Source organism: Lissotriton helveticus, chromosome 3_1 (genome assembly GCF_964261635.1).
Source record: "Lissotriton helveticus chromosome 3_1, aLisHel1.1, whole genome shotgun sequence".
Classification (NCBI taxonomy): Eukaryota; Metazoa; Chordata; class Amphibia; order Caudata; family Salamandridae; genus Lissotriton; species Lissotriton helveticus.
Window position 1 is genome coordinate 1,205,330,612 of NC_136061.1, and position 21,139 is coordinate 1,205,351,750.

A 21,139-nucleotide genomic window follows, 5' to 3' on the forward strand; every position below is an offset into this window, starting at 1 on the left:
AGGAACATTCAGAAGAAACCTTGCTGTTGTGTTTTAAACCACCTGCAGTCTCTGAAGCAGATACTCAGGCGCACCAAGATACAGAATGTTAGCATAATTAATATGTGGCATGATTACCGCATGAATCGCTGTCCTGTGTGCCTGCAAAGGAAGAATGTGCAATAATGTTTTAACGTTCTTAATAGACAAAGGCATGAGCCCACTGCAACAGATGTCTGAGAGCGGGTGGATAAGTTTGAATTGATCTGGACATCCAAGGTTCTGTGGCAACTAGTGGTAGGGTCAGGGTCTTCAGGTCACTTTGGCCAGCAGTCCGGGCTCCAGTTAAATAATGAAAATCCAAACAGCAGAATTTCAGTTTTCCATATGTGGGGTCAATTTCGACCTTTGATGCATTTTCTTTTTTATAAGTATCACCTTTAGTTTGTATTATGAGCAAAATAAAAAGTATCCCTGAAAGGATCTCATAAGCTCCGCCCCGGGCACTCCTGCCACTCCAGTTCCCCCAGTCCCAGCTATATGGTTTTGGATGGGGGGCCCACCTTCAAAACATTTTGATATAGTGTCTTGTTGTGGACACCAATTCAAAAATTGGGTTGAATCGCATTTGCAAGACAAAGTTCTACCAGGCAAGACTTCCAATTTAGTCCACAGGTACCAAGCAAACAGAGACAACACTCACCATCACTTTCGAAAACAGGAATTATTAGTCATCACTACTCACCGTCCAGAGAGGAATATACAAATGATAAATATCAAACAAGCAAATACAAACAAACTAACAAACTTCAGGTGCTTCATTCTTTTCTGGTGAAGGGGTCAGGAGGCAAGAAGGTTTTCCAATAACAAATCTATCAGCCTATGCAAGGCATCAACTATAAATGTGTGTATGCTGATGTAGTTACTCTATAAAAGTATTATTACTTGGATACTATTTTCATCTGGAGTGCTTCCCTGGCAGGACATTTGTTTTTCATGACTGGAAGCAGACCATGCGTTTTATTTCTTGCAAGACATAAAAGGGAGAAAGCAATGTTGCTGTTTTCTCCAATGTCCTTCATATTTCGCTGTGGGAAGGACAACAGTCAAATTATGGCTACTGTTACTTCTATTTGAAAAATGCAATACACCTATGCTTCTTATGATGCCCCTTTCACAAGGAAATCAGACCAAGAAGTTACCATGGCTCCGCCAAAACAAGGACCGACGACATTCATAGAAAAGCAGGTTCTACATCTAGGGCACAAATCAAGAGAAAACATAGGACGAGTACAGGGGGGGGGGGAGAAAAAGAGTATTTTTCTGCCTCTCTCTCGCTCTCACTACAACAGTCATACTCACTCCCCATTTTACTACTCACACATTAATCCACCACTTCTTTAAAAAATGCTATTTCTTAAAACCTACTCTTCAGAAACATTAATTCCTTCACTTTGTGGAATGTCCAGCAAAGCTTGTAAATCGTCTACACACCTAACATTGCAGCATTGCTCTCTTCAGAGTATCTGCACCATCCATCACACACACACACACACACACACACACACACACACACACACACACACACACATAACACACACACACACAACACACACACAGGTTGTGATACCAAAATAGGGGAGAGGAGTTGGCCTAATGGCTAGGGCGGACAACCTCAAATTTGGGGAACTGGGTTCGAGTCTCGGCAAGGACGCGCAACATCCTGTGATTCTGGGCAAATCACGTAATCTCCCCGTGCCTAACAAAAATGAATGGGTTCTCATGTAACCAACTGGTGCTTGTGTAAAGCGCTCAGATACCGTCAGGTCAAGTTTGCGCTATATAAGTCTCCGTAAAAAAAAATACAAACAATACCACAAGACATTAAAATAATAACCGTGATGCCTCCATCTTGATCCAGCAATGCAGAGCCCTCTACTCCTCAAGAACTTTACCTTGCTGAAGACTTCGCTGCCACGGATAGGTCTGAGCCTTGTGAGTCTTCATGGTCATCTAAAACAGAAACCATAACATTTAGCTCAGTCTACCACTTGGAAAATATCCAATCCCACACGTGCTTATGCAATACATGCTTACTCGCCCCTGAGCTCTATCTTCCATCTTTCACTGTCATGCTCGAGTGAATGGACCCAGTGCAGACAGAGTTGTTATGTGGAGCTTGGCTTCTAGCTTATCAATGCATCTCTTTGAGATCCCTTTACAAGCAACAAGTCTCATTCTGGATTGTGATGTGAAAGAATATGAACCAATATATAGAATTCAACAGCTCTGCAGGTGCAAAACCAACCTGTCTGCCCATACAATGCCAGAATTTGTCATGGTCTGAAGTCTACTTATACAGTGCCAGCAGGTGCAATGCTCCTGCATCTTTACATACAGTGTCAACAAGTGTCCTGTGCTCCTCTCAACAAGACACACCAGCATGAGCCATGCCCACTTATCTTCACCCAATGCCAGCACGTACATAACAATATTTGCCCACATGCTGCCAGCAGGTGGAACACTCACACCCTTACACACACTGCCATACTTGCGTTTCTCCACATCCAATGGCAGTAGCTGGCATACCAATGTATCTGCTTATCGAGTACCAATGAGGGTATGCTGGCCTATCTCCCCAAACGTAGATCACTGTAACCAGGCATAATTTTCCATGAGGACTGTTTTTAGGGACCCTACAACGCATGTAAGTCATTTATTTGATTTTTAAAGGTCATCCGATATATATATATGTATATACACACACACACACACACACACACACACATATATATATATATACACATACACATATATATATATATGTATATGTATATACACACACACACACACACACACACACACACATATATATATATATACACATATATACACATACACATATATATATATACATACACATACATATATATATATATACATACACATACATATATATACATACACATACATATATATATATATACATACACACACATATATACACATACACACACACACACAATTCTCTATAGAAATATATACAAAAAATAATGACGTCATGATTGAGGGATAGGAAGGGGTAGTAAGAATTATTTAGGTTTCCGGAATCAGAAGAGTTATGGGGAAGTAAGGTTTTGGGGTTCTTGAATGAGTAGAGATGAGGGATAGTAAATATTTTTTGGGGTTCAGCACTGGGTACTGGTAAAGGCTTGAAAGGGGCTTTTACACATAGTCACTGAAAACAAACAAAGGTTAAAGTAACGTTATAGGTAGGTGAATATGTCAGTGAGAACATTAACATTTGGAAGTAAAGAAAATACAGAAGTTAACCAGTTATAGTTAGTAGAGCTAAATGTAACTTGTTCCACCGCCATGCACTGCTTTATACCTCACAAATGACATCACTCATGACATGTTCTATGACATCATTGATGACTTCTCAAATGAGTTTAGCATTGGCTCAAAATTCTATGATTCTGGGCAACTCCCCTAATCTCTCCATGCCTAAAACCAAAATGGAATGTCCGTGTGTAATGTAACTGATGCTGATACAAAGCACTTCAATACCTTCGGGTCAAGTCTGTGCTATATTAAACTGCCTAAAAGTTAATAAATAACCATTTTGCACACTTCTGTCACTGGGCTGTACTTGGGCTACATGTGGGTGATATTTATGCTTTCAGATTTCCATCAAGGTGGCGTCCAGGTATGCCACACTTTTGGCATGAATTCAGAATGTTAGCACTCTTGTTGCTCTTTAGAACACTGTGGTAAAGCTGTAGTTGATCGTCAATGAGTTAACTGGTAGTCTGTAGCTGGTGCTGAAAGTGCATGTTTCAGTCAGCATGTCAGAATGTTTTAATGAAATAGCAGAGGAAGATACTTGAGAATTCATTTAAAATGTGTCCTAATTTTCTTTCCTACAGCACTAACCAACATTTCTATGACAAGGTTTCTCAGTTTGTTCCTTTCTAAAGGAAATGTTTGAAGTTTTACCAGTTTGATTCAATCAGGTTAGCTTCAGGTGTGCCAACCTTTGTCATAAGTAAGACTGTTGGCGCTCTAGTTAGTCTTTCAAACACTCTAGGAGGTTGCAGTAGAACAGAAGGAAATCAACTGACAGGCTGAGGCTGTTCCTGTTGGAAGTACGTTTTACTGAGAATGTCACAATTTATTCTCACATGGATGAGAATGATAGTGTGGATTTGCAGAATATATGCTCTTATTTTAGCTTCTGGAGAACCCTCCATTACCTCTATGGGAAAATCATGAGAAAACAGTTTTCACTCAAATATGATTCATGAAATTCCAGCAGAAGGTCAGTATTTTTCACAGGGTGAGATCACCTTAGAACACACCACAATTCCTAAAATTATTATTGTACCACCATCAAATGCTTTATATGGTAACTAAAGTCTGTTATCACCCTTTATCCATGCTCCTTTTTGTGGCTCTCAAAACCTGCCATTCATTACAATGCATTTCAATGATGTACATTTCCTAGGGTCCAGTAATGGCTACTACAGTATGTTGTGGTCAACCTATAAAGGGTGGTCCCACTGGGACGTGTCCATTGGGATCTAGATGTGCTCACTCTGCTCCCATACATATTGTCTTTAATTCATTTAAAGGACACAGGGACCAAGTTCCTGAGTCTTGTAATTGCTGCCAAAACATATTGTTCAGGTTGAAACCAACCAATCAGGACTGGGTAGTCGCTTTTAATTTGGCTAGTCAAAGCAATGAGGTACATGTCCTAGGGTCCTGTAATGGCTACTACAGCATGTTGTGGTCAACCAATAAAGGGGGGGGGGGTCCCACTGGGACGTGACCTTTGGGATCTAGATGTGCTCACTCTGCTCCCATACATATTGTCTTTAATTCATTTACAGGACACAGGGACCAAGTTCCTGAGTCTTGTAATTGCTGCCAAAACATATTGTTCCGGTTGAAACCAACCAATCAGGACTGGCTAGTCGCTTTTAATTTGGCTAGTCAAAGCATATGTGGGCACCAACTGTCCAGATATACAATTATTTTTTAACCCTAATTTCACAAACACTACTGAACGGATTTACACCAATTCACAATCTGCGGACCAAGATCTAGCTTCCTGGCAAAAATGGTGTAATTCCGTTCAGCAGTTTTCACTAGTGTCTATTGAAAATGCATAGGGATTTTGCGATTTATAACCCCCCTACTTTATGGATCACCCCGAAACTTTCCAGGAAGGAGCTGAGTGGATGAAATCTTGAGTGAGTGAGTGAGTGTGTGTGTGTGTGTGTGTGTGTGTGTCATCTTCCAAACAATCAAAATGGACATACATATGGACACACATGTCCTCATCCTTATTTAAACCCGTTGGTTCCTTGGTGTTGAACTCCTATAGGCACTATATATCCGCTCTTTTTTCTCTCTGTACCCACCTCTGCTTTTACTTCTATTCAACTCAACAATATAGTAAGCAACAAGCCAAGAGTAACATATCTCAGGGATCACTTTACTGGTAGGTTCCATCACATGATTTACATTGTTACTTGCCCATGTCCCAAGAGATATATCAACAGTACAAAACTACAGGTACACAAAATGATCCTTCGAAAGTCGAAAGACACTGAGACTCCGGACACATATCTAGTAGCTAGACATTTCTGGCATCAATATGAGGGTAAAACATTTTGTTGAAATATAGTAATGGGCAGGATTAAAATGTAGTAGCAGAGGTGGGGACAGAAAAAAAGCCAGACAGTGACTTCAGAACAGATATATATTGGAATACGATGCCAAAGATTAAATTTGGATTAGGGAATGTATGTCTATCTGTAAAAACAACTTTTGTATAGAATGTGTTAAGATATTTGAACCCATTCAGTTATGTAGGATCTATTGTTTTTTAAGGTGTTTGTTTTATGCAGGTTCCAGTATCGTATGGAATGCAGTATATGGTCTATCGTGAACACCGTATATGGACCTATGAGTTACGGATTTGGCCACTTGGGGGTAAATGCAATTTAGTTACATTTTATTTGTCTGCACATAGAGACATTTTGTTATATTTTTTAAGTGAATGGACAGTATACATTTGTGAACGGATTAGATTCTAAAATTCTGCCTTAATATATATCTTACTTGTTGATTTCATTTGTAATTCTGAATTGTTGCTTCCTTATGGAACTTTATGAATTGTGTGCAGTTTAGGCCAATGTTATGAACTAGAACCAAGGATATTGCCTCTTAAGTATTTTATTTATGTATGTTTGGGATAAAAGCACGCCCCACATGGCGCTAATTATCTTAACCAAGGCTGTATAACAGCTGAAACGCATTGAGCTGATTAATGGTCGGATAAACACTTATCTGCACTGATTTAGTGTGTCAGAGCCTTTTTTGGATTGTTTGGAGGCAATTTATTTTTTGTAACCAAGGAAGGCAGACCTCAGGGTGGCCTGGCACCAACTCCGGTTAGGTGTTTCCAGGCAGGTTACCACAGTTGCACTTTGGTGATATATATGTTTTTTCTTTACAAAAAATAAAAGGGGGGAGCTTACGGGACTTCCCCAATAAACACATATATATTTAAACTTACATGTATAAGCGGGTATGGGGTTCTACATTTTTAAAATAAATAAATATCACACTTTTTTAAAAGGGAGTTGACAATAGAAACACATATATATATAATACTTACCAGCACTTCGGCATGGTAAAGTACATCGTTATAAAAAAAAAATAGTGTTATAAAGGTAATCGTGTTGTAATACATGCGTTGTAAAGTACCACATGGTAAAGGTATGCATGGTGACAACTTATAGTTCTTCCCAAACATTGTCAACAAGTCCTTCAGTAATGATGCTTCGCCACAAACAAACTAGCCAAACATGTCTCTCCATTCAGTGCCAGAAGATGATACAATCAGTGTGTGTGTCTACTAAGGGCCAGCATATTCCGTGCTCATCTACACATTATAAGCAGGTACCATGTTCAATGTCTTTCTATGTAGTACAGTTTTGAATACTATCGGTCTCTAACACTTTCCATGCTCATGACGAGCTCAGCTCGTAATGAGGCACGGTTGAGCTGTGCTCATGACGAGCTGAGCTCGTCTTGACCGTTGGAACGTTCACACGCGGGGATAATTTCCCCGCTGTGCTGAATGTTCCAAAACGGGTGTGGTCGTTACGAGCTCCGCTCGTCATGAGTGCAGTTCCACTGTGCCTCCTCACAAGCACAGCTGCGCCGCGCGCGGCTCCCCTCCCCCCAAACAGCGGGTGAAAACACCCCGCAGCGAAGGGGCTAAATAGTACCTGCATGTGCCATACTCAACAGGATTCTTTGATGACTGCCAGCAGGAGCCATGTTCTACATTTCAGGATTCCACATAATGCACACATTTCCCTATGAGCACAATCGCCACGCTCAGTATCTTTCCATCGAGTAAAACCATAGGTGTCTTCTTAGATCATTGGTGCCAAAACCTCAGCTACTCACTTGCATGCACCGACGACATCTCACTATCATCAGGTAGCCAGGCTTCACTTGGGTGGATTTTCACAGTGGTGGTGTAATAATAAAACATGTACTTCATGTGCATACCCACCTCCCAAGACCTTCCACTTATTTCCGCTCCGGAATTCCTCCATGAGCTTGATTTCCTTTGGACGCTCATCCACAAACTCTGCCACCTAAGGGAGACACCAGTCCACAGTTTATCATCCAACCGAAAGAAGAGTACACTTACACAGAACCACAGAGCAAAAACCCACAGTTAAGTTGAATCCGAAGACAGAGTTGAGTAAACACATCTCAGACACCACGGCCCGCTGACAAGAAGCCCATTTCCAAAGCAGATTAGCTGATGTCAGTTAAACCAAAATGGATGTTTTCTCAAGGCAGTGTGAGCTACTGGACAATCCTTTCATAATTTGTTCTTTTGACTGGCTGTCATTTCTTCTGGACCTGGAAGCAGACAAATATTCTTTTAAAGGACACAAGTCATCTCGGCCAATCTAATTTCTAATTAAAAATATGCTTTTGGCACGAGAGGTATGTTATCGCCTCTCTATGATAGAAAACTAACATTGACACTGTTCGGTCCTCTTAGACACACAATGGTCCTTTGGCATACTGCTCAAGCCAAGCTTGGCTGGCGCGGGGTCCTGACCCAACTTACCCCTTTGTGGGATACTAAACGTCTAGGTAAGCTCCGTAATACCAAGGGTTTCGACAAATGGGATGACATAGGCATCTTCACGGTGGGAGACCTTTGGCACAATGATGAAATGGTACCGTTTGAAAGTCTCCAACATGACTCTGAACTGGCGTGTGGGGAGCGATTTCGCTACATGTAGATCCGGCACGCCCTGATGTCAGCGCTGCCCCCTGGTACAGAGGTCCCAGAAGCTTCCCCTCTGGAAGATAGACTGCTCACAGACTATATACAGAAGAATGCCACTTCCCTCACCTATCGTAAATTGATAAAAACTATGCCGGACCCAACAGGTTCACTGCGTGATAAATGGTCCCACGACGTGGGAGACCTTGATGAGTCTGAGTGGCAGGAGGCACTGGCCTCTCTGCGGGAAGTGGGCATACTTTCTAGACTTAGGCTTGTGCAGCTAAAAATATTGCATCGCTCATACTACACTAGACGCACCCTGCATAAGATTGGCAGAGCACTGCACCCATTTTGTCTGCGAGGCTGTGGAGAGGAAGGCACATTTTTCCATACTATATGGGACTGCCCTAGGATAACAGAGTATTGGAGACAGGTGATGAGGACGATCTCACAGGTAGAGGGGGTTTCCCTAGTACCGGTACCGAGACGATTCTTACTAAATGTATGGGAACCAAATGATTTGAATCGTCTGGCTCAGGGCTGGGCTACGTTGAGTATTATGATTGCTAAGCGGAACATTGCCCAGAAATGGGGCGTGCTGGAGGCGCCTACCCTGACCGCATGGGGGAGAGATATGGATACTACCATGATTGCCGAGAAATCAGTATTTATGCCCCAAAAAGTGGAGTAAAATCTGGGGAAAGTGGAATAAATTTAGAGGTGACATTTGCGATCCCCCGCCAGACCAAGAAGATTAAGATTCTGATGTGGATTAAAAGGGTGGGGGAGTGGGGTTCACGATGGGACAATGAATACAATGATGTACTAATGAAATGTGCTGTGCTCGTGATTTTGACCGCGCTTGTGTGTGCTGAAGAACGAAATGTTTTAAAAAATGATATGTACCATGCTTGTTTATCTGAGGTTTATGTCGATCAAAATAAAAAAAAATAAAAAAATTACAAAAAAAATATATATATGCTTATGCTGGTGAGAACACATGCAATATAAGAGTTGCCTACTCAGTGAAAATCATTGCTTCGTAAACACGGCAAATTACAAGCAGTAAGGCTATATGTTCTTAATACTCCATCAATTTGGACGTATCTTGCCTATCATCTCCATCACATTCAGTCTCTGGCAGGTTTGGCGTCATGGCCACCATATTATTTACAGAGGGACCAAAATGCTGCTTGTCACCTAGCTGTATGACTGTAAAGGATATGTCCTTTTCTCCACGGTCTTCACCAGCTTCCGGTCTCAGATAGGTCTGGTTTTCCATTTTTTGCAAATGCTTACTTTGCAAATCCACCTCCATTTTCAGGCTAAAATGTCTCCCTGCACCTCTCAAAGTTAAGGTTGCCGGCCTGCACTAAGTAAAAAAAAGCCAACTTTCCTTTTAGAAAATGATTTTCAGGTTATTTTCATCCGAATGGTTCAGGTTAAACAAAGGACTATAGCTCCCGGAATGCAGCAATTTGTTTAACAAAATAGAATGCCCCATGACATTAAGCAACTGGCGATCCTACTAAAGTAAACTGGCATCTCCTGATAGCTTTTGGCACTCTCTTCACTCAGCTATGCAAATCATCATCAAAATACTTTATTCAGATTTATGTCATAAAAGCAAAATACACATAGAATCAATACAGTAAAATAAAACAGATGCAAAATTACAAGAATACAGAAGTCCCATAGCGCTTCCTTATGATAAGTGCAAATTTAAAACAGCATAGCATACGTCGGGAGAGGTTAGTTTCTGTAAATATAATAAAGCAGCATGAGGTTGTTGAATGTTAGCCGCATGGAGATGGGGGTACCAAAAAACATCTGCGCGGAACACTATAAATTGTGCAAAATAACAAAGTGCCTCGTGCTTTGGGGTTGGTACAATAACATATGATGAGTGAATCAAACCATTTGCCTTATATCGGGAAAGCAATTAAAAAGAGCAAAGTGCGGAGCCTAAAACGGGTAACCTAAAAATCTATATTGAACATTTTAGATAAGAGTCAGATACAGTTCAGGCCCTATAAAGACACAAAGGAATGAGTGCGCAGTCACTGTCCTCAACAATTCTATGTCAGGACCGGCGGCTTCAGCTTATGCTTTTCCTTCTTCGCTGTTTATTACAACACAACTTACAGCAGCCCGAAAAGCTCCCACAAAATGCTTACATATCCTAAAACAAAAGGGAAAAGCATTAATCCAAGAAATAAACGTGATTTTTTAAAGAACAAAAACTACAAATCCCATCAATCCATCATAATAAACACAGCATCAGTCCTTTCACAATGTCCATAACATCTAGATAGGGCATCCATCTTGTGCCATCTTCCTCTTTCTTCGCTGCTACGCAGCCAGTTAAGTAGTTACCTTATGCTCTCTGTGATTGTGCTGTATTTCACTATTTGTTTCATGATAACTGTCTTTGGTATTTGCATGCCTTGTTACTCGATTTTGGGAGGGGGCTCTGTGGTGTTTAACTTTGTTTTGCCGGTTTTTCCTTACAGAGCCCCATTCCGATAGCGGGGACGTTCTCCGTCCCTCTCGCGATATCCAAATACTGAATGCGGTGCGTTCTCGCCCTCTAGGGGGTGTCCTTGCGTCTCGTTGCTCCTCAGCTCGATTTTCCTCAGATTCGGAAGCCGCACTGAGGAGAGGGACACTCCGGAGCCTCACTCCGCTGCCTCACCCGAACGCCCTATTGTGGGTCGGTATTTGCCCCTGTTTAAACGCCCGCGAGGGTTTGTACAGCGGTTGAGTACCGCGTTGACGCCTGCGGGCGTTTTGCAGCACTTAAAGCGGTTTTAACCGCGTGTTGGTCCTGCGCATGTAAAGGCATATTTTTTCCTTGTATAAGTACCGTGTGGGAGCGCGCAAGGAGGGGCGGCCAAGACCCGGTCTTCTATTGAGGGTCTGCGCGCTCTGGTGCTGGTGCTGCCCCAATTCTGTTTTTCAGCCAGCCCTAAAGCTTATGCTGCCAAAATCGGTGCCGGTGAGTTTGACACTGTCCTCAGCCTCACTTTTGACCATTTACCTAGCGCTAGAGTCCCTAGGCATGGAATAGGGATATTATGAGGAAAAGGAGGAGACTCATCAATATATCAATGATGATGAGTTTTATAACACGGTGGACAGTTCTATCTACCGCTGCGTTACTGAGATTGTAGGCCCCATGGAGGAGCGCCTTTCCACCCGTATAATGGAGGAGTACATGAAATTGGCGCCGGCGCATTTAGGAGCTCCAGTTAATGACCCATCCCCTTCAGGGGGGAGACCCACCTGCCCCTAAGAGGTCTTGCAGGGAAGGGGACTCAGTGGGGACGCAGGGTGTGGATAGGGACGCCTTTGAGCATCTGCGACCAACCCCACCCCTGCGCCGCCACCGCCCCCAGCCCCCTCGGTGTCTATCGACCCCCTTCATCCCGAGGGGGATGTCACCAGCAGACACAGACGAAGATAAGGTGTTGTTGCGCTCTTGGCGTCCGTCTGGCTCCGCCACCGAGTTACCTTAGGACAGCTTGGGCATGTTAGACCAGGATGAAACAATTCATCCGCTGTCGGCTGCTTGGACGCCTGGGGACAAGGTGGCGAAGTTTGTGGCAGGGCGCCTCCGCAAGCCCTTGGAGAAGGAGGCGAGGAGCTGTCTGCGGGGGGAGTGTCCGCGTCTCACGTTAGAAGGAAAGGGCGCTTTGACACCGGAGCTGGATGCGAAGATGGCCACCTTCATGGCTAAATTCGTGAAGGATCCCCACAAGGGCATTGACCTTTCCTGGCGTTCCTGCCAGGACAAATTGCTTGATGCAATAGGGCCAATCACGAAGATCCTGGACATGGCGGAGGAAGCGAAGGTGATTGGGCGCAAAGGGTGGTCATCTTTTTAGGGAATGCCAATTGCGCCCTCTCGACAGAGCGCCGATGATCGCTCTTGATTAAATTAGACCGAAGTTGGGTGATTTGGCCTCCTCAGAGGCAGGAGCGGTGGCCCAAGGGGGCCTATTCGGTGACCCTTTCATCAAGGAGTTAGGGAAATTCGTGTCAACCTTCACGTCCCTGGACAAGGCCCAGTTCAGAATAAAAAGGGTGTTCCAACAGCGTTTTTCCCAAGGGGCCGGTCGCGGCAGGGGCCAAGCGACTGGCTATGGCGGTCAGAATTTTGCCAACAAGGGGCAAGGCTCCGGACGAGGTCAATATAACACCTCAGCCAACTATACAAACTTTTACCCTACGAGAGGCCAGCGCTTCAGAGGGTGAGGCGGCTTCAGGAACAACGCCAGCAACAGCAGTTCCAACGGTAAGTCTTACCTCGGCAGACCAGGTTCAAATTGGCAGCCGGTTAGCGGCCTTCCCAGAGGCTTGGGCAGCAATTACTGCAGACACATGGGTCCTACAGACTGTGTGCGGGTTTCATATAGAGTTTTACGATCAACTTCACCAGACAAGGCCTCCACGCCCTATAACTTTTTCATTGGCCGATCCGCAGTTGATCGACGAAGAGGTCTCGGCACTACTCCGCAAAGGTGCCATTTGTCGGTCAACTCGTCATCCCTCGGGTTTCCTCAGCAATCTCTTCCTTGTGGAGAAAACGGATGGGGGTAAGCGTCCAGTAATCAACCTCAAAGAATTAAATGGTTGGTTGGTTTACCGTCATTTTCAAGATGGAGGGGATCCATCTTCTTCGGGATGTGCTCCTCCCCAACGATTGGATGGTCAAGGACACGTACCCAGTGGTACCCATTCATCCCCCTCACCGTCGGTTCCTTCAGTTTATCTGGAACGATCAGGTGTTCGAGTTCACTGCCCTTCTGTTCGGACTTTCCTCAGCTCCTTGGTGCTTTACCAAGCTACTGCATCCGGTGGTGGAAGTTCTGCAGAGACGGGGTATCAGGATGAACGTTTATTTGGACAACGTCCTCTTGATGGCCCAATGCCCAGAGAAACTGAACCTTCAGCTTCAGCAGGAGATCTCCTTGTTACAAGGTGTAGGCTTCGTCATCAACAAAGACAAATCTGTGTTCTCTCCGTCCCAGAGCGTGGTATTCCTGGTGGCTCTCCCATATGGAGGCCTGGAACGGCCGGGCATCTTGATGTGGACCTCAGACCTCGTGATAGAATCCGACGCCAGCATATGGGGCTGGGGCACCCGCTGCGGGGAGTTCTCCACAGGTGGCGCCTGGTCATCAGAAGAACAGGAGTTGCACATAAGCTGCTTAGAACTTCTGGCGGGGTCCTTCGCAGTTCGCTGCTGGACCAGGGAATCAGCGAGCTCTTGTGTTCTCCTAAGAATGGACAACGTCTCAGCGGTTCGATACGTCAACCCACCTGGGCGGTCCTCGGTCTTGAGCGCTAGCGAACCTGGTGAAGGATTTTTGGGACTATTGTACCGCCCATCATGTATCCGTGACTACGGAATACTTACCGGGACGGGCCAATCAGTTGGCGGATTGGCACTCCAGACATCTACGAGACTCCAGCTCGTGGAAACTGGATGTTCAGGTATTCCGACGGCTGAACGATCTTAGGGGTCCATTCTCGGTGGACCTGTTTGCGTCCCGCTTGGATTATCAGCTCCCGCAGTTCTTCAGCTGGAGGCCGGATCCTCTTGCGGAGGCCACGGATGCTGTTGTCCAGGATTGGAGTCAAGAAAGGGCTTATGCGTTTCCCCCTTTTTTTGATGGTAGTGCGGATGGCGGCCCAACTTCGCCGCCAGAGAGCGGAGATGGTGGTGGTGACGCCACTTTGGAGGTCTCAAGTTTGGTTTCCAGTTCTTCTGGAACTTTCTTGGGATTCTCCAATCCTACTCCCCCGGTTTCCTCATCTTCTTCTCAATCCGAACGGGGAGCCGCATCACCTCCTAACGCAGGGTTCTCTCCGACTCTTGGCATGGCGGCTTTCAGGCGACGTTGGTCGCTCCCAGGACTTTCGAGATCAGCTGAGGATCTTTTGTCAAAGGCATGGGCACCCAGTACCGCTAAGAGATATCGATCCGCTTGGACCAGGTGGATGCGTTGGTGTCTTCAACGGGATCTGGATCCCTTGGTCGCAGGCGTCGTACCCATTCTGAATTATTGGCGGAATTGGCGTCAGAAGGCCTGGCATACCGTACCATTACCGCAATGCGTTCTGCGATTTCGGCAGCTCACCAGCCGGTAGAGGGAGTCCCAGTCGGAGAACATCCCTTGGTGTGTCGACTCCTGAGGGGTATTCGGCTTTCATTACCCCTGGAACCGCGATATTCAGTCCTTTGGGATGTCAACGTCGTTCCGAATCTTTTTCTGTCATGGCAAACCAGCAAATATTTTTCTTTGAAAGAATTGTCGGCTAAGCTGGCCATGCTTTTGTGCTTGTTGTCTTGTCGAAAGTTTTCGGATGTGTGAGCCCTGGACATTTCAGCGAGGGTTTTTTCGCCAGACGGTGTTACCTTTATGGTGGGTCGTCGCACAAAGTCTGCGTCAAGGACGATCTCTTATCCAGCATTTGTAGACGCTCCCAAGTTGTGCGTGGTGCAATGCCTAAAGGCATATGAAGATATGACGGCAGAGCTTCGTCCTCCGGGCGAAAGACAATTACTCACTGCCTTGCGAAAGCCACACAAGGAAGTCTCCTCCCCCACTATTGCCAGGTGGGTGCGATGGGTCTTGTAAGAAGCAGGCATTGACATTAAGCTATTTGGGGCTCACTCGGCTAGAGGAGCCATGGCTTCGAAAGCTTTTTCTTTAGGTGCTCGTTTGGAGGACTTGATGCGTGCGGGAGACTGGTCCTCGGAGTCCACCTTTAAGAGGTTTTATTTCAAACCGGTGGTGGACATTGCACATTTAGTGGTAAGTAATCTGAATTGAAATTTGCCTAGCTTAGTAACAGTAAGTTTCCATTCTATTAAGGACACGGAGGCGAGGATTATCCCACCCAGGTCTTCCTGGAGTAAGATCCCGCCCATAATGCACTAAGTAGTCAGCTTTTTTACTTTAATGGGGGGACTATGTATTGTTCAAGTGACATTAAGATTTTGTAGTTTGGTTCTAAGCGTATAGTTTGGTTTTACAAAGCTTACGCTGTTGTGTCTCTTCCGCTAGGGAATGAAGGTTCCAAACAGGACCAGTAAGATGTTGGCATGACTCGCGCGAAGAAAGAGGACGATGGCACAAGATGGACGCCCTATCTAGATGTTATGGACACTGTGAAAGGACTGATGCTGTGTTTATTATGATGGACTGATGGGATTTGTAGTTTTTGTTCTATCAAAAATCACGTTTATTTCATGGATTCATGCTTTTTCTCTTTTGTTTTTGGATATATAAGCATTTTGTTGGAGATTTTCTGGGCTGCTGTAAGTTGTGTTGTAATAAACAGCGAAGAAGGAAAAGCATAATCCTCATCCTCGCCTCCGTGTCCTTAATAGAATTGAAACTTACCGTTACTAAGCTAGGCAAATTTCGATTCTGCCTTTAAATAGCACATCCTATCCATATATATTAGAAATGTTTTTTTCATAATATCTTTAGAAACAGTATCTAAGACTCCGTTATCATAATACTAGGGGACTTCCATGTCAGAAAAAGTAAGTTTTAAATATAAAAAACACGGAATTCGAAGTACATTATCATGGGCCAAGCAGTCAATCAAAAGCGATCTTCATAGTCCTGAATCTGGTTGGTGCCAATCCAATCAGATCCCCCAGGTAATCTACCCCTACTTCAGCGCGACAAATTATGTTTGGAGGGGTCCTTGGTATTGCCAGCAGTTTACATAGAAATCGGTCTCCAGTTTTCTGAAGTAAAGAAGAGTTAGTTTGTCCCCAAACACCAGCTCCATAGTAGGACACTGCAGAACATTTTTACATATACATTTAAATAAGTTCCTTCACAGATCTATGGTGGAACCTTGATGCAAATCTAAAAACTGCATCAACAGCTCTCCGAAATTGCAAAGACCTAACATTGAGTAGGCGAGACCCTTTAGCTCATCAAAGGGAATGCCAAAATAGTTAACATTTTAACTCTATATATCAATGAGGTCTTAATTGCGTGTGTTTTGACCCTAGTTTGCCTTGGACCCGAGACCATAGTATAATACTTGGACATATTTGCTCTTAAGTCAAGCAGATTTATAAAGGAGGCAACCCCATCCAACAAAAACTGTAGCCGGTTTGCTGTTCTTGCAATAAGAGCGGCAACATCTGCATATAAGAGGACTAGGATAGGTCGCTTCCTGATTTGCCGCACATAATTGCCACAAGTTGTTAGGTTGTCATCAAGGCAATATATAGAGTAAACAAGCATTGGCATAGCCAATATGTCTCGCCTTTGGAACCTTATAAGTGTTTAGCCATGCAACAGTTACTGTTGTTGCAGTACGGATATTGTACTGCATAAGTAAATACTTATAACGTCCCAAAGGCAAGACCTATTGGCTATGCCAATGCTTGTTTTCAATCTGAATGAATGAGTGTGGGAGTCCAGTGCAGTTGTATGCCGGATGTTCTGTAGAGGAATGGCGGTTAGTAGCATCTGGAGTCCGTGCATTCTTGGTCTGAAAAGAACACATAACAATCAAAAGCTACCTCCAAAGAATGTTGCTTTTATTTACTTTCATTACAAAAAAGCATTTTCAATGCAATAGGTCTCGCATTTACTTGAGTTTGAGCTATTGGCATTGTAAATGACAATGCCTTTTATTTATGTTTTGGTTTTTAAAACAGATAAATAAAAGGCATTGTCATTTACAATGCCAATCAATAGCTTAAACTCGCAAAAATGCAAGACCTATTGCATTGCAAATGCTTGTTAAACTGAGCAATTGTTTTGTCTTTGCTTCATGGAGAAGGGAAGATGAAACCAGTGTGTGCACCAGAGAAAGACATAGAGAGAGAAGTAACGTTGTGGAGACGAAAATGAAAGAGAGGGCCAAGGAAGAGTGGCAAGGGAGAAAACAGAATAGAAAACAAGGAGTGGCACATGCAGGTGGTCATTTGTCATTTGAACGAGTCCTATATGGAAGTTACTGAAGTTGGCCTGTCTTCAGAAGCAGGGACAGTAGGATTGTGGAATGTGGTAGAGCACTGTTGTGTGCTGAGAGACACTCTTGCTTCTAGAGTTCTCTATGATTCCTTTAAAGTGTGCTGCCGTGTAAGAGAGGTGTTAAAAGAGTTATGCGTAATGTTAGCCTCTGTGTCTTTAATTTATCCTACATTCCCCTAACATATATGTGAAGGACCGTCAATCCCTGCTTCTGTATGGCTGAGACCTGCAAATACCGCGTGGTTTGACCCCGGACATCCTGCATCTCTATGGCCTTGGATTGGCTGCATCTCTATGGCCCGTGCCTGGGGAAGGACAGTCAGGTTGGGCCTGGGTCTGTTCGCTGGATACCTTCTGCCACAACCTGTCCACAGGACCCTGCGTCCTCCTCGTGCTACATCAGAGCTGGAAGCCCCCCCACGCCCTGTTGCACAGCCATGTCCGTCACTGTCTATTACTCCGCACTGTCATACTGGAGGTGTCAGAATCGCAGAAGTTGCACATAACAGATCTATTCTATTTGGGGGGTAGGGAGTTCGGAGGAAGTCACAGTCTAAAGAAATGTTCAAAAGTAAGGCGCAGAGCCCTAGATATGAAGTAAAATAAAACTCCAGGACGAACTAGCATGTGCAGGAGTAAGTCGTAGCATTGCTCAGTGGAGTAAGTGCCTGCCAAACACATCTGTGTGCAGTCTATAGGAGAAAGGGGAAGCAGACTCAACGTTTTATCCTCCGAGATTGATCAATAATTAGCGTTCAGCTATAAATGAGACACCTACATTTAAGTGTGTGCTATAGGTACAAATGGTAGTAATATTTACCGGGTCCTTAGCGAGGGGCATCTTGAAGTGCCCGCGCCAGCTACCAGGCCCTATAATTACTGGAGAAGACCCAGCGCAGCCGGGCACACGCCGCAGGGGGGGAGGGGGGATGGAGGGGGCTGGAATCCAGCACAGCACACAATGTACATACAGGCATTGCTTGGAGGGAGTGGGGGCATAGCACACCAGCCCGAGTCCAGCACAGCACACAAAACCCTGCAAACACGGAGGGGGAAGTCCAGCACAGCACTGCAGGCCCCGTAAAGGGGAGGAGGGGGGAGTTCAGCACAACACACGCAGCCCGTGCAGACCCAGTGGAGGTGTGGGAAGTCCAGCACAGCACACAAAGCCATAAAGGCGATGCGGGGGAGCAGCACACAGCCCGTGTAGATACCGCAGAAGGAGAGGAGGGGAGGCAGGGGATGTCCAGCACAGCACACACTGCCTGCGCAGACAGTGATGGGGAAAATGCCTGCACACAGAGCCTGGAGATGCTGCGGGAAAGACCTGCACAGCACACAGCCCATGCAGGTACCGCGGGGGGCCGTCCAGCACATCAACACAGCCCATGCAGATACCGATGGGAAAAGGCCTGCACAGCATGCACAGCCCGTTCAGGCACCGCGAGGGTGGCAGACACAGCACACACAGCCGGTATATGCTCTGCAGAGAGACCTGCCCAGCACACACATTCCGTGCATGCATTGTGGGAAGAGACCTGCACAGCACACACTGCGGGGTGAGACTGGCATAGCACACACAGACATCTCCGGGTCACTCTTTAGGGGAAAGAATTCTTCTATACTAATCCACAACAGGTGGAGGACTACTTGAAGCGTGTCACTAAATGCCCTAATGCAGACATCACTGAGATAAAAAGAAGAGGACAATTCAGTGGACAGACCAAAATCCTTGATTTCTCATATATTGCTGTTGGGTAGTAAGTCTGTGGCTATCCACCATGAACAAAGCAAAAAACGCCTGAGGTGAACTTTCCTAAAGGCACAGGACCACAACTTATGACTAAGTGTTGCAGCAGACGAAGATGAATGAGGCTGAGGCATGGTCAAGTGTTTCATCTGGGCACCACCCCGCTCAACATGGCGGAATGGGAGTGGGAGGCTGTCACCCCCCCCACCCCGCCCCCTTTAATCTCCCCAAGGCAAGATCTTCTCTACATGCTGTGTCTTGAGGTGTTTTTTCTTCCCCTATGCAGGCACTATGTAGGCCTCACCGCTATGCCACTCTCACTGCATCTATGAGCCCTCTACCTCTTCCGCCGCAACAGAGCAAATGGGGGTAGGGCTATACTTCTTTCCCCGTCGCCCATGTGCCATGTAGAATGTTCCTTCTGTTCTCCTATTGGGGACTCACTTGCTGCTTGATTGCATGGCCGGTCCCGGTCACTTACTGCCCCTTCTGCACGAGCTCTGCTCAAGCTCTCACTGACGACTTGCATACAGCTCTCAGGTGTCTACAGCCGTTTTCCCTGTGCGGGGTGGCGCTGTGGGCCACTGGGTGCATTTGGCTCTGACCCGGCCTAAGGTCTAAAGCTGGACGCCACCCCTCCTCAACCCGCTCTTCTGAGGGCCACACCATGCCAGCTATGTCGTGGCCTGTGCTGGTCGGGCGCCACCTCACTGGGATGTCATCTCGGTGGGGGGAGGTTCTAGCCGTCTCTACCACAGCACTTTCATTTGTCCGCCGCAACAGTAGAGTTTCGGAGCAGCAGTATTTCCGCCCAGCCTCACCGCTACGATTCAGCAGGCAACCAGGCCTCCAACGGGGCTGTCTCTGTTTTCCTCCTCTCGGGTTGGAGGGGTTGTGTCATCATCTGAAGGGCTGAATTTCCCGGCTGAATTTCCCGGACTGCTGCGGATTCCTGCGTATGTTGCGGGTGCGTGGATTGCCGCGGCTGATCGCGGTTCACGGCTTCCACTCCGCTCTTGCTCCCGTGAATGCCTGCCAACAACAACAAGATTCCAACGCTGAAAATAAAAATAATGTCCAACGGTCTGTCCGAGTAAAACAAAGGATAGAAGGTCACCACGTGCATGAAGAGCTGTTCACAATTTAAACAAGGAGGGTCCATCCACTGCAATGCCTCCTTCCAGCAAGGAGAACTAGGTAACAATGACGAAAAGCGTACGCACACAAAATAAAAAAAGGGGTGGGAACAGGATACTGAATCCCGCCCCTCCAGGACTCCCTGACCTGCCTCATGGTTGCCAAGGCAATATTTCTAAAAATACTGTTGTGCTACCGTAAGGCAGGTCATGGAGTCCTCGAGAGGCGGTATCCAGAGCAGACAAATCTGCTAAACAGGAGCTTTTTCCAATGGCAGGCCTCCGTTTCGAGAGGCCTGCCAATGGAAAAAAGGGGCGTGGCTTCACGCCATACTGAAATCCCCTCCTCACAATATCTCTTTGCCTGCAGCAGCGCATGCGCTGCAACGCAGGCTTCGACCTAAAAAGGAAAGGGTCCAAAATACATCCGTAGCGGACTCCCTGAAAAGATTTAATAAGTGAGGTGCAGTCTCCATCGTCGAGATGCAAATCACGGCAGTCTGCACTGCTTCTCTGGCAGGGCACCAAACTGTTCTATGCTGTGTCTTCTTTCATGCTTTGATTTTGTGGGTCGGACATCTCCTTCTACAAATATATTACAGAGCTGACGATAGTGACTGTTGTTAATAATATATGACACATAGAATAAGCATGATTTGATTTTCTTGTATACCACTAATGGTCCCTTCTACAGCTGTAGGAGTCTGCAGTGTACGTGCATACACGCAGTTGATGCACTATAATAAAAAAAATTCAAATAAGCGTAAACAGGCCATCAGCCTGGCCATCAGCCTGGCCATCAGCCATAGCAGACCTCTCTCAAAAACACTGATCAATCAAAAATGTAATTTGCAATGTTGGGTACTTGTTAGTGTGTTGTATTTGCCCTGCTATGAAGGCCCACAGATGTTAGGCT

General features: G+C 45.5%; 1 protein-coding gene across 1 annotated transcript in view; it reads right to left on the bottom strand.

Annotated features, from left to right (window-relative positions):
- BUD13 (BUD13 spliceosome associated protein) overlaps positions 1–21,139 on the bottom strand; it is a 180,274-nt gene that overhangs the window by 87,159 nt on the left and 71,976 nt on the right. Inside the window, exons 3-4 of the mRNA XM_078681868.1 lie at positions 7,580–7,664; positions 1,935–1,992 (exon numbers count right to left, since the gene is read on the bottom strand). Coding sequence (XP_078537994.1) covers positions 1,935–1,992; positions 7,580–7,664 — 143 coding nt within the window. The remainder of the gene's footprint in view (positions 1–1,934; positions 1,993–7,579; positions 7,665–21,139) is intronic.